At 35.2% G+C, this 25,308-nt stretch overlaps 2 protein-coding genes across 2 annotated transcripts in view; both read right to left on the minus strand.

Moving 5' to 3' along the window:
- Nucleotides 1-12,672, minus strand: part of LOC134536010 (programmed cell death protein 4) — a 56,876-nt gene extending 44,204 nt beyond the window's left edge. Inside the window, exon 1 of the mRNA XM_063375504.1 lies at nucleotides 12,147-12,672. Coding sequence (XP_063231574.1) covers nucleotides 12,147-12,417 — 271 coding nt within the window. The 5' untranslated portion in view covers nucleotides 12,418-12,672. The remainder of the gene's footprint in view (nucleotides 1-12,146) is intronic.
- An 831-nt stretch (nucleotides 12,673-13,503) lies between these two features.
- LOC134536012 (golgin subfamily A member 4-like) overlaps nucleotides 13,504-25,308 on the minus strand; it is a 41,107-nt gene continuing 29,302 nt past the window's right edge. The window contains exon 13 of the mRNA XM_063375506.1: nucleotides 13,504-23,392. The gene's annotated coding sequence lies outside the window, so the exon portion shown is untranslated. The remainder of the gene's footprint in view (nucleotides 23,393-25,308) is intronic.

Raw genomic sequence — 25,308 nt, forward strand, 5'->3', positions numbered from 1 at the left:
GTGTGTTCTGACTTGTCCAGGCCTCGCGGCAGTGATTTTAGAGTCACTTACGTGAATGGCTCTTGAACACGAAAACTAACAGCTGTTTCGGACCAAAGATAGTCCTTCATAATTGTGTTTTTATCTTCCAACACGCTTCAGTATATAGCTATCTACAGAGCATCGGCAGGAAAAAAAAGTTCATTGATCCGACACCTGTTGAGCGTGAAGTGGCGAAAGGTTAATGTCCTTCAAAACATGTTCCGTGCAGAGTACTGACAGAACTTGACAGCAAGTAGCACGTGTGTAGGTGTGTGTGGGCGGTACCGTGGGTGAACTACAAACCTCAAACTTATTCTCGACAGATTAACATCCACTGACATAGAAGCAATTAAAAAGGCGAATGATATAAGATGGAGCAGCGAAGAAATATGACGGGATGGACAGGAGCCTTCAAGAGAGCTGAACTCACCCCTCCCTCGGCGACATGGCTCTAGGAAAAGTCCAACATATTTCCGGGGTAGACCCTCCCGGAAATCGAACTTAGATATCCTTGGAAGGAGAGTTATCCCACCACACTGTACTGGTCACAAAAAGCCTAATATGCTGTATCAGGGTGTCAAAAAAATTAAAAAATAAAATGTCCTTGACTTTCCCTGAATAAAAATTCCAATTTACCTGAGTAATTTTTTTCAAACCATTGACGCACTTTGCAATTTTACCAAGGGGAAAAAAAAAAAGAAAATCCTGTCTCCATCATCCCCGTAGTTGGAATGGTTTCTCTCTCCACTGCCCTTATTTCTTGAAAATTCTAACATAACATTTCACAATTTTACAGTGTGTTTGACTAAGAATTTAAACACCATCTGAAAAAATAAATGTTTTTACGGTTTGGGTGACTGCAGACTGAAGCATGACATTATCCCCTAAAATTACTATCACTGGGGAATTTCCATAACTTTTTCCAGGATTTAAAGTAAATTCTCTAATTTTCCTAACCAATTTCAACTTTCAACTTCCCTGACTTTACAGAATGACAGCCATTCCGCATATGTAAAGTAGATAACATAAATAGAATATGCTATTTATTGGTCGATGAACATATTCGTGCAGCAGATAAATTATATGAAGAGTTCCGCCAAACCATCTACATATTAGTCACTTGAGCAGCAAATTATTTTATTTTAAGTTTAAAATTACTATATCGCATGGCCTAATATACAAATGAACTAATAATTAATAAAAAAAACTGCCGTGAAGCGGACCACTTACTAAAAAAAATCGACCAATATTGCTGATGCGTGAATGGACATTTCTTAACTCATGCGATAATACATATTCACTCATTAAAAAAAATGCTAGCTTATTAATGTACATCGGTGAGATGATACTGCTGAAATAAAACAAAATTCAATTTAGCCGCAGAAAAATGTACCGATTTAACAAAATTATTTGGCTTTGGGTAAAACGTACACTAAAAAAATAAAAGCACCAGTATAGGTACCAGTCAAAGCAATTTTAACATTACAATCCCGTTTAAAATGCACACATTCTCCAAAGGTATACTTAACGGTGTGTTCATGAGACGGAATTATAAGATCGACGCTAGCTGGTGTGTCTAGTACAGTGTCGCCTCTAAGCGCAAGGCTCTGAACTGGCGCGCAGTCTTCTTGTCGCGCATAGGGCAACTACCAGATTTGAGCGGTAACCATTACATTATACGACGGAGAAATGAAGATAAAGGTGTAATGCAAGTGCCGTGAGTGCTTTCAAGAACCTGCACCAGGTATTTTATACCTAAAAATTACTCTGAAAACCCGCGTTTTAGCCATTTTCATTCTTCCTAAAAAAATACAGTTAAAAAATTAAATACGGAAACGGGATTACTCATCCGCCCTCAGCGAATTCTTAAATGTTTTTTCGTGAACAGACACCACACAGATATTTTGAGCAAATTGCTTTTTTTTTCTGAAGCTCTGCGCACAGTATGTGTGCCCCTTTCGCTACGACCAGTCTAAGAAATGTGTAAGGCGATAATGCGAGATTGAGAGGTGGCACATTGCGTTCGAGTGGGAAAAACAGGGCAGCTTCCTGAGACACTTATCGGTTCACGATGTACTTGACGTTTCCCCACTTGCTATTAAAAAAAAACAATTTGGGTCGGACCGGCCTGAATTCGAGCACGGATCGCGTTGGCGGGGACCAAGTGGTCAGACCACTACAACCCCTTACTTGAACCCTGATGTAGGCCACGAAAACACACTGTAACATCATTAAACTGTATTTGTCCAGTTCACTATTGATGTTTTAACGATCAATATTTTAAAACAAAATGAAGAAACATAAGATTGACAATTATACGTGCAATAAACTTGAAGAAAATGTCTCCAAGTCCAAAGACTTCAAAACAAAACCGAATAGACAAGTATTAACTCAAAACTGTGGTATCTATGAATAACTGACTAAAATATAAAGTTAAATCAGGTGCGGTTTTTGGACGAATATTTCACATTACTTTTATCATAGGCAAAAGTAATATGTACAGTCAGTCACACGTTATAATAAAGAAAAACACACTATGAGTCACGCTAAGAGTTTCAGCTACTGAGACTAAAACTTCCGCATCGTTTTTTGTCTGGATATTATCTTGACAGCTTTTCTTAGAGTTCACAATGCAGTTATCTTAATAATGCACTAAGTGAATGCATAAAAATAGAACACGTGGAAAATTGATCCAGTAGAAACTGGCGACCGCTCTGGTTCAACAGAACAGTGTGACACCGGCCTAAGAAAAATCAGGAAGTCCTAGGATTACAGATTTGTTTGGCTCAAAGACTGTGCGAAAGCGAAGCTAGGGACGGAAATATACAAAAGGAGTGTTGGTGAACGAGCGGGAAATATCACACGCCCGTGACTTTCGGCAAATGGCAGAAAACCGAAATAAGGTTGATAGAAATCATGATTCAAACCTGGGCCCACCGTACCATATTTAAGCTAGGGTGTTCACACAAACATGTAGAAAATTTTCCCTAATTTTCCAAGACCAAAAATTACAAATCTCTGACGAATTTTTAAAAAATAAATTACCTATTTTGTAATTTAAAAAAATCCAGCCTTTACTATTCCTGTACCTGTACTAGTTCAAACACAGCCTTGCATCCGATATTTTACAGTGCACAACTATGCCCTAAAATAAAAAAATAAAAAAATAAAATTGCTCTAAGTCTCGGTGATGGTAAACCGGATTTCCCCTTCAAATTACTACTGTTAAAAATCTTCACCTTAAAATTACGAAGAACGCTGGTAACAAATTATAAAGTGATCTTTGTAAATTCACCGTTATCTTAACAAATTTACGGGTACTAAGTTCATAAACGCTGAACAGGAATCCACGAAAATAATCTTGCAATACAAGCAAAACATTCAAAAAGTTTTATGACTCCCGCATATACACTTCTTCTAGAAGTATGTTTACCTTTATAAAAAAAACAGAACTAAGAAAGCGAAGTTTATACGCAGAGTCAATTATATAAAATTACAAAGAACTCTTCGTTTATTTGGGGGTGAATTCTTCGTTAAAAAGTCCGTAAATTTTCCTGCAATTTCTAAGAGTGTTAACACTTGAGGAAAATCCGTGACTGTTCCAGGTTTTTAAACTGGCCGACTCTGCAGAACGTGGCAACGTGCAAGTCCCACAAAGCCCGCTGCAGAGTGCCCCCCCTTGGTCCACGCACCTCCCAGGGAAACCCGGGCCTCGAGAGCCTGAATCTTCTCGCCGACGCGCAAAAACCACCTCTCGGAGCCGAGGGCGGTTCGGGGCGACAGACCGGGTCAGCGACCCCCCCGAAGCGATCGGGCGACGAAGGCACAACCGGGGGGGGCCCGATCGCGGAACCGGTCGGGTATCCGGAGCAAGGTTTGCGGGGGAGGCCAACACACTCTCGAACTCTCTGATCGTGGGACGATCAAGATTAGGATTGGGGGGGGGGGGGAGGAGGAGGAGGGTGGAGAGGGTAATAAGGCCGCGGTCGCAGCTGCAAGCCGACGTACAAGGTACGTGGGTGATCCTCGACATTGACTAATGACGATACACACCGAGTCTTAAAAAAATAGTAGCAATGAAAATAAATAAACGTAGCCTGACAGTAATCTCTTGAAATTTCGAACTGGAAGAGTATATCAAAACCATTATGCCCCCCCCCCCCCCAAATATAATTCTCACCCACACGGCTCCGTCACTGACTTCTTGAAGCTGTAACCTGTATCGTGTACTTTTGATCAAATTTGACAGTTTTCAAAGAAGTACCAACGGTCTATGTATACTTACTCCACTATTGTCCTGTCAACAGTGTCTGTGAACTTCATGAATCATTTGTTGCTTTGCAAGTGTGACATTGGGGAAATGGGCAACACTTGGGAATTCACACATCACTTAGAAAGTCTCTAAAACAATCCTCATAACTTAAAACTATCATAATTATAACGAACATAGTTTAGGGGGAAAACAGTTAAAAACATCGCAACTTATAAAATCGCAAATTAGAAGAAAAGTCGTAAATTAGACTAAGCAGCATCATTATTTTAAAAACACACAGCTTAGAAGCTATATCTTGCAGTGTAATATGTATAACCGCATCCCTACCACTGGTAACATTTTGGCTCTCGGTATACGGCATTTGGTAAGAAAAAAATTGTGAATGAAACAGAAGTAGCATGGACCGAAAATGTGAAACCGAAGTGCTGCCATCTGTGGCGGATGGCGCGAACCCCAAGTTCACAAAGCCAAAGGTAAAATTTATAGTGTTAAATATTTAATGAATTTAAACAAGATGGGCAGTATTTTAATAAACTTTCTTGTCGAAAATATGGTCCAAATCCGGGGTTTAGTACCTTTTTTTCAAGTCTTATACACTTTTTATCAGAGCCGTCTAATTAGGCCTGTATAGTTTAAATTTTCGGTCTGCCAAGCAAATGATTCTTCAACAGTCGACGTAGCTGCTCCGGCAGTGTATTGTATTCTAGCGGCGGGTGCGGAAACAACGTGCGATTCGCGCCCAGAAATTGAGTTGAAAATACAATTTTTTCGTATATTTATCCAGCTCGGCATTATTTTTAAAGAATCATACGTTAAATTTCGTTTTATAAGTGTATATAACATGAGAACACATTAATTTTCTCGTTATCGAGGTTAGATGTAGTGGCGTAGCCAGGATTTGTGTATGGGGGGTGTTAAGAAGCAGCCCCCCCCCCCCCCCCCCCGGATTAAAGCGGGGGTTCCGGGGGTCCTCCCCAGGAAAAATTTGGATTTTAAGATGTAAAATAGTGCTATTTTAGCAGTTTTCGGCACTTAAATTTAAATATTGTAATGGTAAAAAATTTATTAATTTTTAATATGAAATTTGTTTGAGTGATGAATAAGAAATTTAATTAAATATTGGGTGCTAAGGGGGGGGGGGGGGTTTGAACCCCTAAACCCCCCCCCCCTGGCTGCGCCCCTGGATGTAGCACATCTCTGGCGAGTACTGCAAGACTTTTTTTTTAAATTGAGACTAAGCGAAACCTCACAAGGGACAGCGCTCCCCCCCCCCCCCCCCCCAAACTCTTTCAGGCAGCGCCGTCGAGGTGATCGAACCGCGCTGGCGTCGCAGGCAAGACGCCCGCCCGATCGGGGTCACGGCGGCCGAGCGCCACGTGCCAGGGTCTCCCGCGTCGCGCCGCATTTAGGTCATCGGCTCGGGCGGGGGAAACATGGCGGACGTTGCCGCGAGCCGGTGAGAGTTTTTCTCTCACCCTGCACAGACTCCACACCCTCGCTCCTCGCGGTGGCTAGCGCGTGCTCACGTAGAGCGGGGGTTACGAGCACCGGGTCGGCAACGTTAAATGGTTCGTGGCCCTTCTGAATCTTAGTCGGCCCCGTCGCGTCGCCTACAGCTGTCGTGTAACCGTGCAACAAATTCACATCTCACCACTCCTCTTCGTATAACGACCATGGGCGTCGCAACCGGGGGGGGGGGGGGGACACGCCCCCCCCCCCCCCTCAATAATAAAAGTCTTCAATTTCGTCCCCTCCAATAATACATTTAGTTTCGTAGTTATATTAAAAATATGATTTCTGTGATACAACCCATATGTTGCGCATGGTGCATTTAGACCAATCGTGGTAATGTGAGAACTGTGTTTTTACAAATTTGTTCTCTGAAAATATTTTTTATAAAAAATAAATGTCTAAAAACCACCCTTTTGCACCTTCAAACCGCAAATTTTCCCGGATGAGGACCCCCGGACCACCGTTTTTTTTTTCTTCCAGGGGATGGATATTTCTCAACAACAACTAAATCAATTGCAGTCCCCCCAAAAAAAATATATCCCCGCGGCCCTTCACAAATAAAACCAACCCGGGAGAGGTCGCCGAGTCCTTGCTTGTTGTCTTGAACAGAACCCAAATGGTTAACAACTCCACTTCGCAGTACCAGCAGGTCGATTACGGACCCTATTTTTCCCCTTCATGATAAGGCGGCATAGTTAAGACGTCTTACTGCGAAATGCGATTACCGATCTCTTGTATGACGTCAAATTTCGGCCGTCGTAACACAGATTACGAGATTTTTCCGAGAGGGTTTTATTAATATTTGAACTTATTTCCAGCAAAATTGTCTCCTAAATACAATCATAAGTCATTCCAATCTCGTTACAAAATTACGAGATGACTGTGCTCTAGGATTGTGTTTTCCGCGAGGTATTTGTTATATTTTAATACATTAAAAGATATCTAAACTTAACACAACAGGAATAAATAACATTAATTCATTAGCGAATTATACACTGCCAGGGATTAACTGTACATGGTTACGTTTACATTTCATGACCTGACATCGAAATGTGCTTTGCTTCATAGCAATTTCGTCATTGCAGGTCGACAAAGTGAGCTAGTACACCACACAAGAGTCACTAAATGATTAAAATAGTTTGTGAATAAAAATCCCCCCCCCCCCTTTCCCTACAACCAATTCTATAGATTTTGGTATAGAGTCAAAATCATCAAGACAGACCCTATTTCCAAGATTCAATCAACTTACATTAAGATAATATCCCTAAGAACGAAAATTAACCAGCCATACTTACTGAATAACTGAGTATTCTTAGGTGAAATTATGGGGACTTAAAATTTAATTAAAATTCGTTTGTTTTCCACAAGGAATATAAAGCTAAATTGTACCACATAAACTTAAGGTAGGTTCACGATATAATTTTTTAACGTGGTGGCTTCTGGGAAATAAAGCTAATACAACCTATGTGAAAGGTTTGTTGGGTCAAATAAGATACATTAATCATGTATTTTATATGCAAGTAATACTTTACAAGTAATTAATATGTACCTTTACCATCATTTTTTTTTTTACCTAATTTCCCAGATGCAGCTACTCTGTAAACTTACCCTAAAACATTGTGATGTGGCACACAGGATATTTGGAAAATGGTTAATTTTGAATCTAAACTGTTAAAATCATTTATAATTATTACATTCGAGAATGCACACATACTTTACTTAGATTTAATTAATGTAACGATTAATACACGATACCGTACTTACTATTGGACGGAAAGGAAGTAGGAAATGACGTCACTACAGATGGCCAATGATAAACTTAAATGGAGTAACGAAGGAAAATATAGTACCTACGTAAATTGGTAACAGTAAAAGGGAAAATAATTCCGTATATATATATATATATAATTCCGTATATGTATGTATATATATAATATACACATACATATACAGTTTTCACCTACTATTAAAACTTACACAGTTTTTTGTAAGACAATATTACATTAGCGAATTATGTTCAAATTACTATTAATTTATTGGATCATAACGCTTTGAGTTCGGAAAAAGCCACCAACAATTAAATCTCATGAGGGATTACACTTAAATAAAAACAATCAAAAGCAATAAATATAGAAACATAACTTTGAATATTTCAAGAGCAATGTTTATATAGTGATTGCGTATACACATTGGCGCTATTTCAAAACTAGAAATGCTGCTATCTTATCTTAATGTTTACAAAACATTAAACAAATAAAATATTTTATGGTAGTAGTTTACACACTACTCAAATGTTGATTTAAAACAGGTCGAAATATCGAGGAATGTACTAGCAACAATAAAAAAAAACATTGCCAAGAGTAAATACACAAAGGCAACGTTGTGTTCAAAAATTATCACGTTGGTTAACAAAATTAACGGGCTTTCAGAGCAGCTCAGGCAACGGGCTATTATTTAACAACCAAATCACAACCCTGAGGAGTTTCAATACAAACGCGCTAACGTAGTATACGCGATGAAAATGCACTCTTAATTCCAAGAATATTTCACCTTGTTACTGAGGCTATGTAAAGGTACAGAAATTTTGATTTGCGGCCGGGTAGGGTATTCATTATTACTGGAAAAAAAATCTTCACAGGTTTAAGACTGGGTGTTGTATAGTATAGTTCACGCCCATAAAGCGGAAAGCAAAAGCCAACCACTGTAGAATCATCAGGCGATCTATGAGGTCTCAACTTGATCACTGAGTTTAAGGGTGAGATATGGACCGAAATATACCATAATAGTTTCGAAAAGAGTAACCGAACTTTAAAAAAACAATAAAAAAAAATTTAGCATAGTTATGACATAGTTAAGTTTTTAACATTTTTGTGCAGTTTGGATAATGAGAACAAAATGGAATAAATAAATGAAAATGTTTGGGGCTGAAGGCAATGCTACTGCGTATATGGTTTAAAATTTTCAGAAAAAAAAAATTTATTTATTTTTAAATCATAAAAATTCTGAGGATTTTAAAAGCCTAGGTAAAATTTAATATTATTTTCTGAATGAAAACAAACTATTACATTAAACCTAAGAAGTTATGTAAATATTTATATTCCATTTCATTCTAAAAAAAAACCGTTCAAAATGTAAATCTGGCAGCTAATAATGCTAAATGTAAGCGATATACATATATTTTTATTTATTTATATTATTGAAGATAGACGCGCGGAACGTAAATATAAAATAATTACCTAGAACGGGACATACATAGAAACACATTAAGAGCTCTAGAAAAACCTTAACAATATGTCTACTGGTAGGTAATGTTATTACAGATGCAATTTTTCCCCCAAAATGAAATAAATACTTAAAGTTAAATGTTTGCAATGGGGAAAGCATTCCTTAAATTTACATGCTATGCTTAAACGTAGCCAAATTTGTTGGATAACTTAAATGGCCTAAAAATTATTGAAACCAAGTTGGCGTCTTTCGCGGTTTATCTCTCCCCTTTAACACCTACATCGTATTCATAAAATCAGTTATGTTCGACACGGTGTTATATATCTCACAGTTCACGCAATCCTCGGTCGTGTATTGACTCCAAGAAAAACAACGGAAAAGCCAGAGAAGCGAACGGCACCATCATCGATTGACGACGCCGACCCGCCGCACAGCGATGCCACATCTTCCCCTCCACGCCTTGGCAACACCGCTTGCCCCCCCCCCCTTCACAAAGGGGGGGACTTATCAACGAACGCAGCGCACAGAATCTACCACGGAAACATCACACCCACTAACTCTCGCCGACTTCGACATCAGGCGGACTTGCTGGGACAAATGCAGGCTTCAGTTCTAAAACGCTTCGCAAAATGAATAGATTACTAATAAAACAGAGATCCTGTATTTTTTACTACGCTTTTATCAGCTTGACCTATACGTACGAATGGACTATGTAATAAAATCTTTCCATTCAATTTGTACCCAATTTTCGACGTCCGAATGTGTTAAATTTTGCATAAATATTAACATATAAAGGACACCCTACTTTCAACTAACGAACGATTGGAGCTTCGCATTAATAACGACAAAAAACTTGCATGTTTTGGGCGTCCTTTCCCGCCTACAGCCGAAAAACCAAGGGTTGCTGTAGACCCCACGTAGGGGTGGCGTGTCATAGGTCATGGTAACCCCGTTCCCTGCTTCCGGAAAGCGCGCGCCGGAAGTACCATCCGTAGTTTCCGTAAAAGGGGGGGGGGGGAAGGGGGAGGCCGCTACTTCAACCCTCGTTGACCCACAGTCGGCCCGACGGAAGGATGAGATTTTCGAAGAAATAGTGGAGTTTTAAGGTTTTTGAAAGAAAAAAAAATCCCCCTTAAAGAAGGTTCAACGTGAAACTTCACACTAGAAACAATAAAACAGGCACAAGTGCTGCAAGGAATATATATTTTAAAATATATAAAATATAAACATACTTATGATGTCGATACAAGGCCACTGGATTGGTGGAAACGAGACCTTGAGGTCGCGGTAGAAAAAGCCTGATGTTTACGGAATACAAAATTTTCTTTTTCATGTCTAATGTCAAAGTAGAAAAAAAAATTCAATAAGCCCTGTAACTTTAGGAGCAGATTATCTGAAGGATGATTTAACCATCCTTTAAGGAGGACACTGTTTAAACTAAGTTATCAAATGTTTATTTACAAAAATACTTAGGATATCATGGCGATTACGAAGAAAATTCAGAACTGTAACAACTAATTTTGTTGTATTTGTCCAAGAAGAAATTCAACTGTCCCCAGGCTTACAGATATTCCAAGTGTAGGGTATGCGCCATCGAGGGATAATCGAATAGCTGCAACCAAAAATATTTTCTTCTTCCAAACCTTCGGAGCTAAATGTAGTCAATTATTAGCGAGTGTTTATTTTTGTAAACAGAGAAAGAACATTTCTGCCCTATTGTTTTCATTCTGCATTTATTCAAACTTTTGGCAAGAGAACGCTGTTAATTATTTTTTATAACACTTCCTTTCTGACACACAGCGATTAAATGTAAAATACGCGCCAAATTCAGTACAACGGGTATATGAAGCTGCTAATTTGGGATAAAAAATAATTTTGTTTGGCTACCACTTATTTCTCAATATACGTACTTATATATAATGTAATTTCTCGCATTTTACATTCTTTTTTATTTCTAACGCTGTTAATATTTAAGCCGAATAATAAATTAACCAGAATACTATTACTGCGTCTCCTGTTTTTGCTATAATTTTACTGTATGTCTTTACTGTGTTACTGATATGGTTACCCTAGCTAATAACAGTCAATAATGCCGTAGGAAAGTAAAAATTAATTGCTTTTGATTCTTGTGAAAGTGGTCGTGATCACAATGTTGAGTTTTATGATTGGTGTGTTACATTACTTTATTTTGTATCATTTTAATTGAAGGGTTAGGTATTATATTAGATAAGAAACATTAAAAAAAAAATGTTGTAGAATTTTTTTCATCCAGAATGAGTTCTGGAATATTCGGTTGTTGCGGAAAGCTTTGAAGTAAAGGGATATTTAATATTGATGGAAAGTTATTAAAACTGCTGAAAACATGAAAGTAACAATTGAAAAAAACTCGAACTGATTTTTATTTAAAATTTGGTTATGAATGATTTTAATACGCAATTTCTCAGGACTTCATCGCATACCCAACACACAGGTTTATATTGAATACCGTTAAAAATTACAAAACGCTCTTTTACGGGAATATCGAACATCATGTCCTGTTCGATATTATTTACCCACGAGAAATTACTCTTGTTAATATACGTACTGAAATAATATTGAAATCTTTGTTTTCAATTTGTAGTTTTGAGCTTGCACGTTTTACTACTAGTCACTAGTTTTACTACTAGCTATAAAAAAATTACTTTAAAACTTCAAGTTCATAATATATTCCAATGAGTAACAGAATTTCGAAATACGAACTCAAGTTTTTAGTAGTATGCTCATTGCTAATGCATAACGCCGGTATCTCATACATCGCACTATGTACTTCGCCAGGTGTAACAGTCGACTTGGCATGAAAGCAGTTAGTTGAATATTAATTAACTCTCTTACTACTTTGTCAAACACTAGATAAAAAGTGAATGTCACCACATTTAAAATTAAACAGAAACATTAGGTACTACAAAAAAAAATTATTCAGCCGGCATAATGCCCATTATATACAAGTATATTGGCATAAGGAATTAAAATTATCAGGGAGGCTACAGAAAAACTCAAACTGAAACACGCACTCAATACATTACTATAAATTTCAGCACTACATAAAATATCTACTACAAAATCTGTCAAAACTTGCCTTTCTTAGGTAGCCCCCGCCCGAAACCATTCCTTGGCCTCCGACTGTTCTTCAAATGCCTCGTAGACGTTACGACAGTTCCATTAGAGCCAACTTCTTTGCTCAGCTGCTTAATAAGTCTCTTGGCTTTGCGTTTAATGCGGCTATCAACATGCAAATTGTCCACACCATTCACACTAGCGGCTACAGTTCCAGAAATCTCTTCAACGCCATTTTGCGGTACCTCCGCCACATCACTTTCGTGGCCGTTGATCATCTCTTCCTCCATCATTTTTTCAGTCTTGTAAATATCACGGAGTTCGGTAACTAAAATAAATTAAAGTCTTTAAAAATGGAAAAGTCTAATGTAATGCCAAACTGGCACCAACAATTCAAGAAACGACCACCAACGCTACGCACTGCTATCTCGGCTGCGTCACACAAAGCAATAAAGCGATGGAGTTTGTTTTGGTTTTCCTTCCCCTCGCTCAAGCGCTGGCAACTGCGCATGCGCGCGACGCAGCCGGCAAGGACAACACCCTTCCCCTCACTGTTTGTAAACAACTCACGTAAACAGAATAAAGCTTTGGAGTTGTTTACGAAAAATAATAAATAAAACATTGCAATAAAACAAGTAAGAACTGACACAATGATCACTCTAGGGTTCAAACATATATAAACGTTGGCAACATGTTTATCTTTTTTTAGAAATAAAAAATATAAAAAAAAATTTAAAAAAACACGTATCACAACTGACTGCTCGGTGATAATGGCAAGAACTTCATGATTTTTTGGTCCTTTTGTCTCTAGACCACCAGTCCGAAAATTTTTATTCTTGGTTTAATGGTTTAACAGCTTTTTTTATTTTTCAGTGATGAAGTAGCGTATTGCATATTGTCTTGGAGCCACACTCAATAGCAATGAAAATGTTACACTAAGTGCATGAAAAGAAAATGCATACAGTGTTACATAGTCAGTGAGTCAGTGAGGAGCATATTTATATTATTTATGGTACTGCATTTATGTAATGCAGTCTATTCAATTTTGTAAAGTGCTAGTAATACAGCATTGGGCAGTACCCTGTTCAGTCTTATCAGGAGGTTGACCTGAGCATGTACCGTACGAGGGACCCAAACCATAAGTGAGCCACATGAGGGGCCAAGTTCATAGAAATAAGTAGCAATAAAAAAAAGAGGTAACAAATCTTACAAAAGAATAACAAAGACTAAGGAATTAAAATTGTTGAATTCTGGTTGAAAAAAAACTTGAAAACCAACTATATAAAATAATTTTATCATAGCTGTGGCAGAAACACAAACGGATATGCTGATACATGGTAAAAATATGAGGAAAAATAGGACTCCAAGGTTAAAAAAAATACAAAAAACTTTATCTCAGCACACTGACCACACAAATCTGCAATAAAATATCCTGACCAAAATTTTAAATCTCCCGAATTATTTTTAAAGTTGTACTTTTTATACGAGGTTTTCGTGTTTTAATGTTTGTGTTACTTTTTAATGTTGATGTGGATGGGAAAAAGAGAGTGTGGGAGGGAGAGAGAGAGAGAGAGATAGCCGATAAGTGATTGCTCGATGGCATGGGGTTACTGATGGCAGTAACAGCATATGATTTTTTTGTACACCTTTACCTACTTTCACATACTTTCGCAACTCTTAAGTCACAACTCTAAACTCTCAACTCTTGAGGTTGGATATGGTGTATTAGAGAACCCTAAAAATTTCCAGTCCCTCTTAATGCATTAAGTGCACCAATGTGTTTTTTAGAATCCAATCTAAAAATATTCTCATATTGCAGTGATGATAATACCAAAGTCCTTTACATTTGCTCATTACACAAACACAAGGACAACTGTAAATAATCATCGAAGGAACACATCACTTAGTAATCACACCTACTAAGTCCCAAATAGCTAACAAAATTACACACTGGGTTTAACTGGTGACGAGCACAACAAATTTCAATACAATTGTCTAGATTACATTCAACATTAACTGCTATCCATTGGTATTAGGCGCAACTTCCAGAGTCCATTGACTATGGTACGCCTGGTTACTGAATTTTTAATTTGATTGAATTTATGCTTTACCAACTGTATTTATAATATCACTCCAAACTTTTTATTATTTTAATTCTATTTAATTTTTGCTTGCAAAATTTAAGTTAGTTTTTAACTACGCCAATTAAATATAACTTCTGACGTGCTAACATATGTAGTACATGCACCCATTTTTTTAAATTACATATTATGCAATTCTCTAAATCACAAAATTAAATTAAGAAAATTTAGCTTACACCATCCCCATAGCTGACCTATTTATGTCTCCACTTTATTTGTTTTTAAACAACAAATGAAAATTCAAACAGTACATACATTCACAATTTTATGGCATGTAAAACTGTGCACTAAACACCATCTGAGGAAAAAAAATGCTTTTACAATCTAGGTGATGGCAGACTGTACCACACCATTTTCCGCTCAAATACTATCATTGGGAATATACATTACTTTTACAGGATTACAAGTTAATAGCATAACTTTCCCTGACTTCTCCCTGACTTCCTAAAAGGTGTACACCCTACTTAGAGTGACTGGTGTTGGCAATTAACTTAAATGACACAGACAACTGTACTGAACATACATGTACATGACTTACTGCTTTAGTTGCTATAAGCAACTTATTTGCCTAAATGATAGGCCTATCATAAAATCCAAATCCAAATACAAAATGCAGTCTGACTAGTTCACAAGAAACTTTATAAAATGAAAATAATATATATTCTTTTAATTAATGTACAACATAAAAATTTCTAATGAAAAATATAAATTGCTTTACTTTATTAATTTTAGAAATTCACATAAGTTACTTTTTACTAAGACCTACTATGATATTTTTTAATAGAAGAGCTCTCTGAAGTAATCAATTGTTGAAACCTATAGAAAACTTAGCATGCAAGAATTTATACAAAGTAAAAAAGGGTAAAAAATAAAACTTATATCCAACACTTTTTATTGTATTTTTCTTTGCATAACAACACTATTTTTTTTCTCAAAGAAATGCAGCTTTAATATACATATCATCTGCAACATTCCAGCAAGACAAAAAAGTTGACCTTCAAAAATGTTTCAACAAGAGGTAAAGAGTATTTGTTTCTTAATATTTGGCACCATGTTACAAAAATAATATTATTGGTCTTGAGAAGAAATGTTTTGAAGTTACGCTTGAATCACAACCATGGCCATTACAGGGGGAAAATATAAACTCAAACACATTCAAAGATCACAGATGCATGCAAGATGAATCAACCTTAGGAAGTTTTAGGTGCCTGCAGGGTTGCAGTGAACAAAAAAACGTTTCAACACCAAGAATCCGTGAACGGTTTGAGATTATTCACACACAGAAACTGTGACAAGGAACCCAACCTCACTTCAGAAAATTTTTTGGTTTTAAATCTCTTCACATGTAAGTGAAAATTGAAAATGGAAAAATCAAATAAGCATTTCATGTTTTTCCACTGCAATTAAAAAATTGTTCTTCAGTTACTATTACATTCCAAAACCTGTAACTCTACAACAAGCTATTTATGGTAGATTAACAGGCATCAACTTTTAAGTTTTAATGCCAACACTAAAGATTTTTTTTAAAGCCAGCTGTGAAAGTGCAAGTCTTTTTTACTCTGAATGAGCCAGTAAATAGAAACCTATTTACACCATGAATAAGGATTAGTAATTCCTGTTATTAAGTACTACCAAGATTCCCGAAATTCTTCACAAATGTTTTCAGGTTTAATTAATTAATTTCTTGAAAACTTTGCCAACATTTACGCATATGATGAGGTTGAGGACCTAAGAGAAAAATATACGATATATGTATGAAGCATGCATTATCTACATAATATACACGTATGTAACAATTATTGCAGCAGTCGCAATATTTTTTTTAAATCTAATGTGGAAAAAAAATTGTTGCTACCCAGCTATCCACAATACTGTTCAAGATTTCTAGTTTTAGGTAGAAGTAGTATGGCCACACTAGAAAACAACTGAAAAATATTCTACTTTTAAGTTTTCCACCCTCTGTTATATGAAGAACAAACAAATAAGGAAAAAAACCTACAATGTAAAAGAAAAAATTTCACAACAATAACACTTTTAGTTATGGTATTGGCTTAGTAATGAAATATTTACACAGCTAAGCATCTTGAAAAACTTTAGAATAAAATTATCATGGCATACTGATTGGAATCACAATTTTTACAACAAAGCCGGACACACAACAGTATCACCGCCAAATAACGAAACAAGACAAAAATATATTTTTTGTACTATTATATACATATACAACTAATCTTAAGTACAATTATCACATTTAACCATCATTACAAAAATTATATTTTCAGTGCAGATTAAAATTTACAGAATAAAAATTGCAGTATACAAATACTTATATATATTTTTTTTTTTTTAAAGAAAACAAACATACAATCAATTCTTTGGACACTAAGGTGGATACTAATGCATGCATAGTCTATTAAAATTCTATAGTAACTGTCCGAAAAAATTAGAAAATTTACTGTGTTTACATGAACTATTTCCAAATGTTTATATGAGCAACATTACTACAAAAATTAGGGCCAACTCAACTTAAAACAAGCTTTAGAAATAATCACATCTTAAAGGAAACTAACCTTGAAATAATTTACATCAAAACGAATGTGTTTTAACAACCCAGATCATGAAATGCATGTGTATCATTTTATGTAATTAAATACAAGTACTAATGCAAATGAATTACAAAGTATGCTCTATGTAAATCTCTATACTACTTTTCACAGAAGCTGAAATCCTACATGTCGTAATAATGCACAATTTTTCAAGATGCAAACACCCTAGAAGAGAAAGCCGAAAATTTCCATAAAAAAAAAACAGCATGGAAGGGTTAGCTACAAAACAATGGGTGACAGAGGCAGTTAAAAATTAAAAATTGTGACTGTAGTCAATGTGATGTGTAGGAGATAAGACTCCAAATAAAACGTAAAATGCAAGACCAAGACAAAAGATGTTCACAAGCTCACTAAAAACTTAAAAACAAATATATTGTTCCGAATAAAAATCAGAGGTAATTTTTTTTTTAAACTGAATAAATTTTATAGCGTAGCAAAGAAATATGTAAGTAATTTACAAACCGAGCTGCATCTTAACTTCCATCTCATTCCAGAATTTCTGGCAAACGTTAATTAACAACAGTGTGAATGAATCAGAGGTGGCTGAAAGTGCTAGGTTATGAACCTGAGCCTGACTTTCTGCTGTGAATGAATAGACAAACTGAAAATTGTCATACTAGACTAGACTATCAGAATCAGCTCTGTATGAACGTAGCACTTATTTTTACATAATTGACCACTTAAAATTTATTTATTTTTATCTACCAAAATCCGTTGAAAGTATTCTAGTCATTTTTATTCAGTGCACAGTTTAAAAATTCAGACCTTTACTTTGAGCAAGAAATATTACTTACTTTGGCAGTAGCTTTCATATACACTACCTAGTACATACTGCCAAGTACAACAGCTAGCGGATGTTACATATTAAAAAAAATTAAATACAAGAAAAATACAATATTTTTACTTAAACAATACTACTCATTTTAATATTGTACATTAACAAAAGAACCTTGAATATCACTTTCAAAAAAGAACAGAACTAGATAAACCACTGAACATCCAAGAGTCTCTTGCAAACAATGTGAGATCAACCAATAAAAAAGGGCGAGATTTAATTTAAAACACAAACATAATCAAGTTATTACAAAACAATTCAAATGTAACGTTAAAACTGACTAGAAATATACAAACATATGTAAGCTCTTATTTGAATAGTATCTATAGTTATTATTGCTAAATGTTATCCGAGTAATTTGAAATGTTAATTCACTTAAGATCAAATATCTTGGCTCATATCCAGACATATTCATGAAATCATAAAAACATTTTTTTGCAACAAATGTTTTGTAAAATCAAGATTTCACAAAAGCAAAACAATCAAAAGAAATTAAGTTGTTTATCTGATAGTAAAGTTTAAATAATTTTGCACACATGCTAAAAAGAAAACATGATTTTATGGCCCAAAAGTAGTAGAAACATAATGAACATATTTCCATCACCAATTAATGATAATAAACAACTATTTTTAGAAAACCTGTCAAAGGTATACCTATCGATATCACAACATATTAGGTACTTTGATCGCAAAATATAACTTCATTTAGTCCTCACTAAAAATACATACTTAGATGGAAAATATTATCGAAGAGCACTGCGACAGTAACTTTGTTCATTAAAAATTTTACTACCACAACCACAAAGACAAATCAAAATTTAAATCTCACAAAAAAAACTCATTATTTCATAGAACTTGTTTGTACATTGGAATACACAAAAGACAGTAAGTAACTAAATAAATCATAAATAAATTGAATGTATAAAGATAATAAATTGTGTGAAAAAAATAATAGAACTACAGGCAAAAATAAAACATTTTTTTTACTATATGTACAGACATAACAGCAATAATTAATGTAATTTGTGAACTATATATACAAAAACATGACGATTTAATTAGTCAAGGTTATACATACTAAGTCTACACTATTTACCCATTTCTATTATAAACTGATTTAAAACAACACTGACTAGGTCACAGGAGCAGGGTATTAGAATTTCAAGGACTTCATAAGCAATGAAACACATCAAAAACTAGTCAAAAACACATCTGTTCCATTTCAAACATTGACTAGAAAAATACCATGCTATTTCCACACCCAACCACTTTAAAAACACTTAAAAGAAAATTTGTATGCTACGCCAATAATTTAGTTACAGATGATTATACCTAGTTTAACATTAATACTTACTTTACTACTAACAGCCTACGTAAAGATTAAAAACGAAGATACATGAACCAAATAAATCACAACTTCCATAACAAAAGTTTCACTGGTTCTACAAGCACAGTACATACTACAGTGCGAACAGGCTTACTAAAGTGCCAGAAAGCTAGGTAAACCATGTCAAAAAAACAAGTCATGTAAAGTTTCACAAATTGTAAACCAAATGAGCAAATTTACAGCTTTTTAAAAAAATAAAAAATAAAATATTTGTTAAAATCATAATTGTATGGTCCGATACATTCTGTAATCCACCAACAATCGAGACGCGTCCAGATTTTTCGGGTGGATTTCGGGACCTTGGTCGCTACTTCTCTGCCGGCATGTTTAGTGCGCTCAGAAGTTTATAGTTACTGTCGGTTACATTTCAGTACAGTATTTCCTGATTTCTAGCTGGTTACTTTTCACTTGTTCACATTTTATATTCTTGTTGAAACTATACTGACATTCGATAATTGGCAAAAAATCACTAATTTAGCATGGCTGTAGTCCCAAACATACTGGATGAATAGGGACAAGATAATATGAAAAATGGCAATACAACTGCAAAAAAAAAAAAAAAATGCAAACCATGTGAATTCAACATAAAACAACAAAATGGACGTTAATACAGCGAAACCCCTTATTTACGTTACCGTTATTTACGTTTTCCCGTTATTTGCACTATATTCTTCAGGTCCCGTTTGGTTCCCATATAGTCCAATACAATACTTTCCCGCGAATTACGTCTCAAAAATCGAATCAATCCCGCTATTTACGTCACGTAACAACCATAAACAACCAGAAAATACCGTGGAGCTAGTAGGCAATGAACATTTTAAATAGCAAAATATACATATTTTATAACATGAAAAGTTGCTTTTATTTCTAAACATGTAATAATTTAAGCCTAGGCGTGTAAAAGTACGAGTAATTATAGCAGGAGACAATCTAAAATGCACGAGGGAAAAACGTAAACTCATGAATGTACAAACATGGCTGCTTGTAAGTTCTGATACTGTATTTATGTCACAACTTAGCCGAAATACTGGTACGAGACATAAACTTCACAAGATAAAATGAGCGGTGTCTTGGTAACTGTTTTATACGTCTTTTATAATTTGGGAAGTGTTGTACAGTTGACGCCATATTTTTTAAACTAACCATTTATTTCTGGGGATCGTAAATAATTAATTATTGGTATCAAGACATCATGATAAACGTAAACTTGAACATGTCACGGCAGCGAGAAAACTGGTGCGTATACCAATAAACTGGTATTAGAACTGGATAAAATTGGTACACGGGAGGTGGAGCTTATATTTTTTTCCGCTAAGCTCGCATCTATTGGTTGGCGGCTGATGGCGTCATGAGTCTGGGCGGAGCATAGAGTGCGCATGCGCCGCCGCGTCGTTACAGCAGCTGACCGAGTACAATGACCTTTCTCCGCGTTTGGCGCGCTATTGACGGTAAATATTCAACAATTTGCGGCCTTTTCTTAAAAAAATTTTTACTGTGAGCAATGTGTATGTAGCCCGTATTTGTTATAAACCCTGCCGGTTGCAACTGTATTTATAATTTGGAGAGGCAAATAATCTTGAACAGCCAAAAAAGCAAGCAGAAGAAAATTTCAAATTTATTTTTAGGAAGTAATCAGAAAAACATTTTGGCTTTCATTCTTTTTTTTATTTTTGTCAAATGTGGTAAATTAATAATGGATTAAATACTAAAGTAAAATTTGTTGTTAGTGTGTTTGTACCTGCATTGTAGTATGTGCTATTAAACAAAAGGAAAAAAATTCTAAATAAGGTAAACTGTACTCCTTTTTATACTTTTCCCTTTATTTACACTTTCCCGCTTTTTACACTTTTTTACTTTGTCCCCATGAAAAGTGCAAATAAGGGGTTTTGCTGTACATCATTTAGCACCGAAACGTACCAAAAAACATGAAACAATTTGACAGTGACAGTTTGACAGCATTTAACTCAAATTAAGAAAATTTTTCTTTTACTATGGTAAATTCGTCGAATGTAATTTACTTAGCATGAATTTTTATTAAAATGTATGAACTAAATGTATGGGAAAAAATTAATATTACGTACATTGTTTGATCTTGCATCAGTTTTTAGCAACAAGTTTTTACATTAATCATGGCAGATTTTTCAAACACACAAAGATTGCATTTTAATTTTTTTTACAAGTATTTTTGTTCCAGACATGCTTATTACTAATGATTTTATTGAATAAGTGGATTATGTGTCAGTCAAACTGTAAATATTTGACTGGAAAAAGCATTAAGAAATATTTTAGATTTATATTAGATCTGAATAATACACAATTTCTTATGAATAAAAGCAATTTAAAAAATAAAAATCATAACACAGAAAACACCTGTTTTAAAAACAAAATTGACATAAAAATAATACCATAAAATGTTGTCCCTACAGATTAAAGCACGTTTACTGTAAAACTCACATACGTGACAACTCTGCAGCTTGCATGTGAAAGTTTAAGAAACACTAAAAATCAAATATCTACTTGGGTACTTACAAATAACATAGGTACGTAATGTTTTGAATAAACACAACAGATAAGTCAAAAAAAAATTCTAATGAATGAATATTTTCCATCTCTTCAATTATCTGCCTTTAGTTGGAATACGTAAGGTACTTCCAACATTCTATTTTCTAGCAAAAGAAACTTTAGCATATTTACTTCCTAATTTAACATACATATTTTATTTTATACTGGTTGTATTAATGATGAGTGCAGCAATCTTATTTATACTAACTACAAAAATCCTTCATAAATGAAGACTACTTTCATAAGCAAATTAATTGGTCAAAACAGTTCCAAATCACAAACAAGAATGGAAAACATCTCTCACCAATTTCACATCAGAATTACTACCTTAAAAGTAGCATACAAAAATATTGAATACATTTTTATTGTAAATATTTTCAGGTTTCTGCTATGCAAATGGAAAATAATGTAACACCATGTCATTAAAAAAAATAGCAGACATCCTGTAAATGATCCATTGCTATTAAGTGCTATAGGAGAGACAATTATTTTACTGTATGAGTATTCAGACAATGTGCAGAAAAGATGAGACAGCCATTATAATACCATGAAATTTAAAACACTTTTAATGTACTATTTTCAAGTAAATATTCATGTATGTAAATACAACCAAAGAAAGAGTACACATGACATTTTGAGACAGCAAAAATTTTAAAATTCAGAACACAAGTCCATAATTCAGAACACTTTTTTTTTTTTTACTTTTTTTTCAATGAATAAATACCTTTTTAAACTTTCTGTATATTCTTTTTAAATCACTATCTTAATGAAAATTAATATTAAAAAATGAATTTCTTGGTGATTATAGAGTTAAATCTTATGTGATAAAAAATTGGGAGTAGATTATATGCTTATGAGTTTTATAATTTCATATATATGTTTGGTTACATAATAAAACAATAACTAATGATATCATTGTAAACAAAAAATAACAATGTGACAAATTAAAATATGTCTCTCTTTCAACACTGGCCAAGGGAGATATACTTAGCAGAAAAAGTTTTACTAAAAGTACGCAGACAAGAAGTGTAAACCAGGGATAACCATACCTATATATATAGTATTTTTGTGGTGTAAAATCAAGGTTTTACTGTATTCCAAAAACTTTCAATAATGATGTATAAAATTATAACAAAAAAATTTGTTGTATGAATTTTTGAGCTAAATACACACAAGTGTCCATACAGAAGAATGATCTTGAGTTCTTTATTCTCAAATGTGTCATTTACATTAAGGACAGAACGCAATCATAAAACAGTCATCAAAACTGCGTTCCAACGTTGCACAGCCGTATGGTAACATCCTAACATTTCTCACTGAACAGTTTAAGATGGGCTAAATAATTATACATAGCATTTCCACTTACCACACAGGCACAAAAATTATTTCACATTTTTCCACATTTAATATTTTTTATGCCCAGTGCAAAGAGTTTCGCCCATTTGATCACACCGAACAACAGACATTCCTTGCCACCCAAACTTTACTTTTACAAACAAAGTCTTTCATATCCCCTTTTTTTATATGTAAATAAATAATAATAAAAAAAATTGGTCTGAAGGACAAAGAACAATGAAGTACATACAACTAACTGAACTGAAAATATAAATATGTAAACGTACAGCTGGATGGATTTAACATTAGTGTTTAGGAGATCATATCTGGCCACTGGCATTGCAGCATGCTACTGTCGCATGTAAATATACTCTCACACTTCAACTGCATGCTGATGGAAGCCTGGAAAATGAAGAATACTAGTGTTCACAACTATACACAGTTAAACCTCATAGCAAAAAACATCACTTTAAACCACACATTATTTAATTATTTGTAATATGCCTACCAACAGTTTTAAAACTTAAGGGGTAGGAGGCACAACATAAAGACAAAAACACAACATAAATATGTGACTGAAAATGTTTTACGTTGATGTTTACTGAATGTTGCATAATTATTTTGTACTCATGTTTCTTCTATTATGTATAGTAATTTAAGTGATTTTGTTTGTGCTTTAATATTATTATTGATTTGCGTTAGGTTCTACATAAAGCTGAACGTAGTGTGTTTTATTTGTTTCACTGTAATTCACTTAATCACTTAAAATTAACATGTGTTTTAATTATGTTTTGTCAAATTTTAAAGCATAAAAATGTAACATTCTAGAACATTCCAGAAGGTTTCAAAAGAAAGGAATTTGCGGGTGCGACACACTGTCACCAGCAAGTTATTTTTCACGCCTCAAATTATTGGGAAAATCCAGCACGTGAGTGCACAAGTGCACAGCAATGAACCAGAACTTTTGCTGGGTGCTGCCTCGCCAGCCAATCAGAGCAAGCCTTGAGATGGTGTGATGTGTCTTCCCAGACTTTCAGAGAAAAAAAACATTTGTCCAAATATGGTCATATTTCTGGACGACTAAAATTTTTGAGTGTTACAAAATTTCAGATCACATGAGGGGAATAGTTAGGTACATGGTGGGGTAACCGGTAGACGAGGAGTGCGCGTCAGCAGTGAAGTCACTCCAACACATCCACTAGCGGTTGAATGGGAATACGGCAAGGGGAAGGGCATAGGTATGTAGCGGTATCATGCTATATGCTAGTTGTAACGGCCGGAAGGAGAGATGGCAAGGGAGAGGTAGAAATGATGCAGCAGTTTACCAACAAGATTGCAACAACTGATTTTGGTAAAGGCCTTAATGTCTCATTAATATCAAGGTAATTAGAGACAATAAGGGAGAATGAGACAAGAATGGAGTATTTATGGAATAACTGGGTGGGGAGAATGAAACCAACTGCTCCATCGCAATGTTTACGAAGTTTCCCACTCGCGGAAAAACCAGAGTTTTTGACCCCGCTGGAAATAACAGCGGCAAGTGAATGACCTGACCACTCAGCCACGGCTTCTCTAACGAATGCACCTCTCGTCTTAAGCCCTCTTCCCATGGGGGCGTGGTTTGGCAAACCATGCTTCACTGGAGAGGTGCTTGATGTGGTTTGAATTTTCACAATTCACACCGTTTGTTCCCAAGGCATGCAGCTTAGCAAAACTCTGCACTAGCCGTACTGAGGCTTGACATCTGTCGAAATGCAAGTCTTTCCTAACCGAGCATTTTCACACATTTCACAGGAAAGGTCTAACCACCCTGTGACACCCCCAGCAACAATGAGTCTTTGGGGTCCTCTGACACGAGGTAGGACAAACTTCCGACCAGGCTCATCATGATCAGTGATTCAAAAGTCACATTAAATTTTTTTTCATGTATGCCAGGGCCCCCACGTGGCCGGTGCTACAGTTGCTATGGCAACGGGGCCCATGGGTCTAGGGGGCCTGCGAAGGAAAGGAAAAAACTTAAAACAAAAAAGTAGACAATTATAAATAAATCATAGAAAACAATTAAAAGTAAGGCCTAAATTTAGTTAGCGATGAAATATTACACCAGAGTAATATTATTCAGAATATGCTGTGCGTACAGAACGTGTCTGAATCTACAACTGTGAGTAACAAAACCGCCACCAATTGACGTGACACCATGTTGACAGTGCAGAACACTTACACTCATTTATTTGCCATTATTCAAAATAAATTTACGTTGACATTCGAAACTCTGACTTAAAACTAGTTTTTATGTGTTTTAAAAATAATTGTGAAAA

This window comes from Bacillus rossius, chromosome 10 (assembly GCF_032445375.1).
Source record: "Bacillus rossius redtenbacheri isolate Brsri chromosome 10, Brsri_v3, whole genome shotgun sequence".
Lineage (NCBI taxonomy): Eukaryota > Metazoa > Arthropoda > Insecta > Phasmatodea > Bacillidae > Bacillus > Bacillus rossius.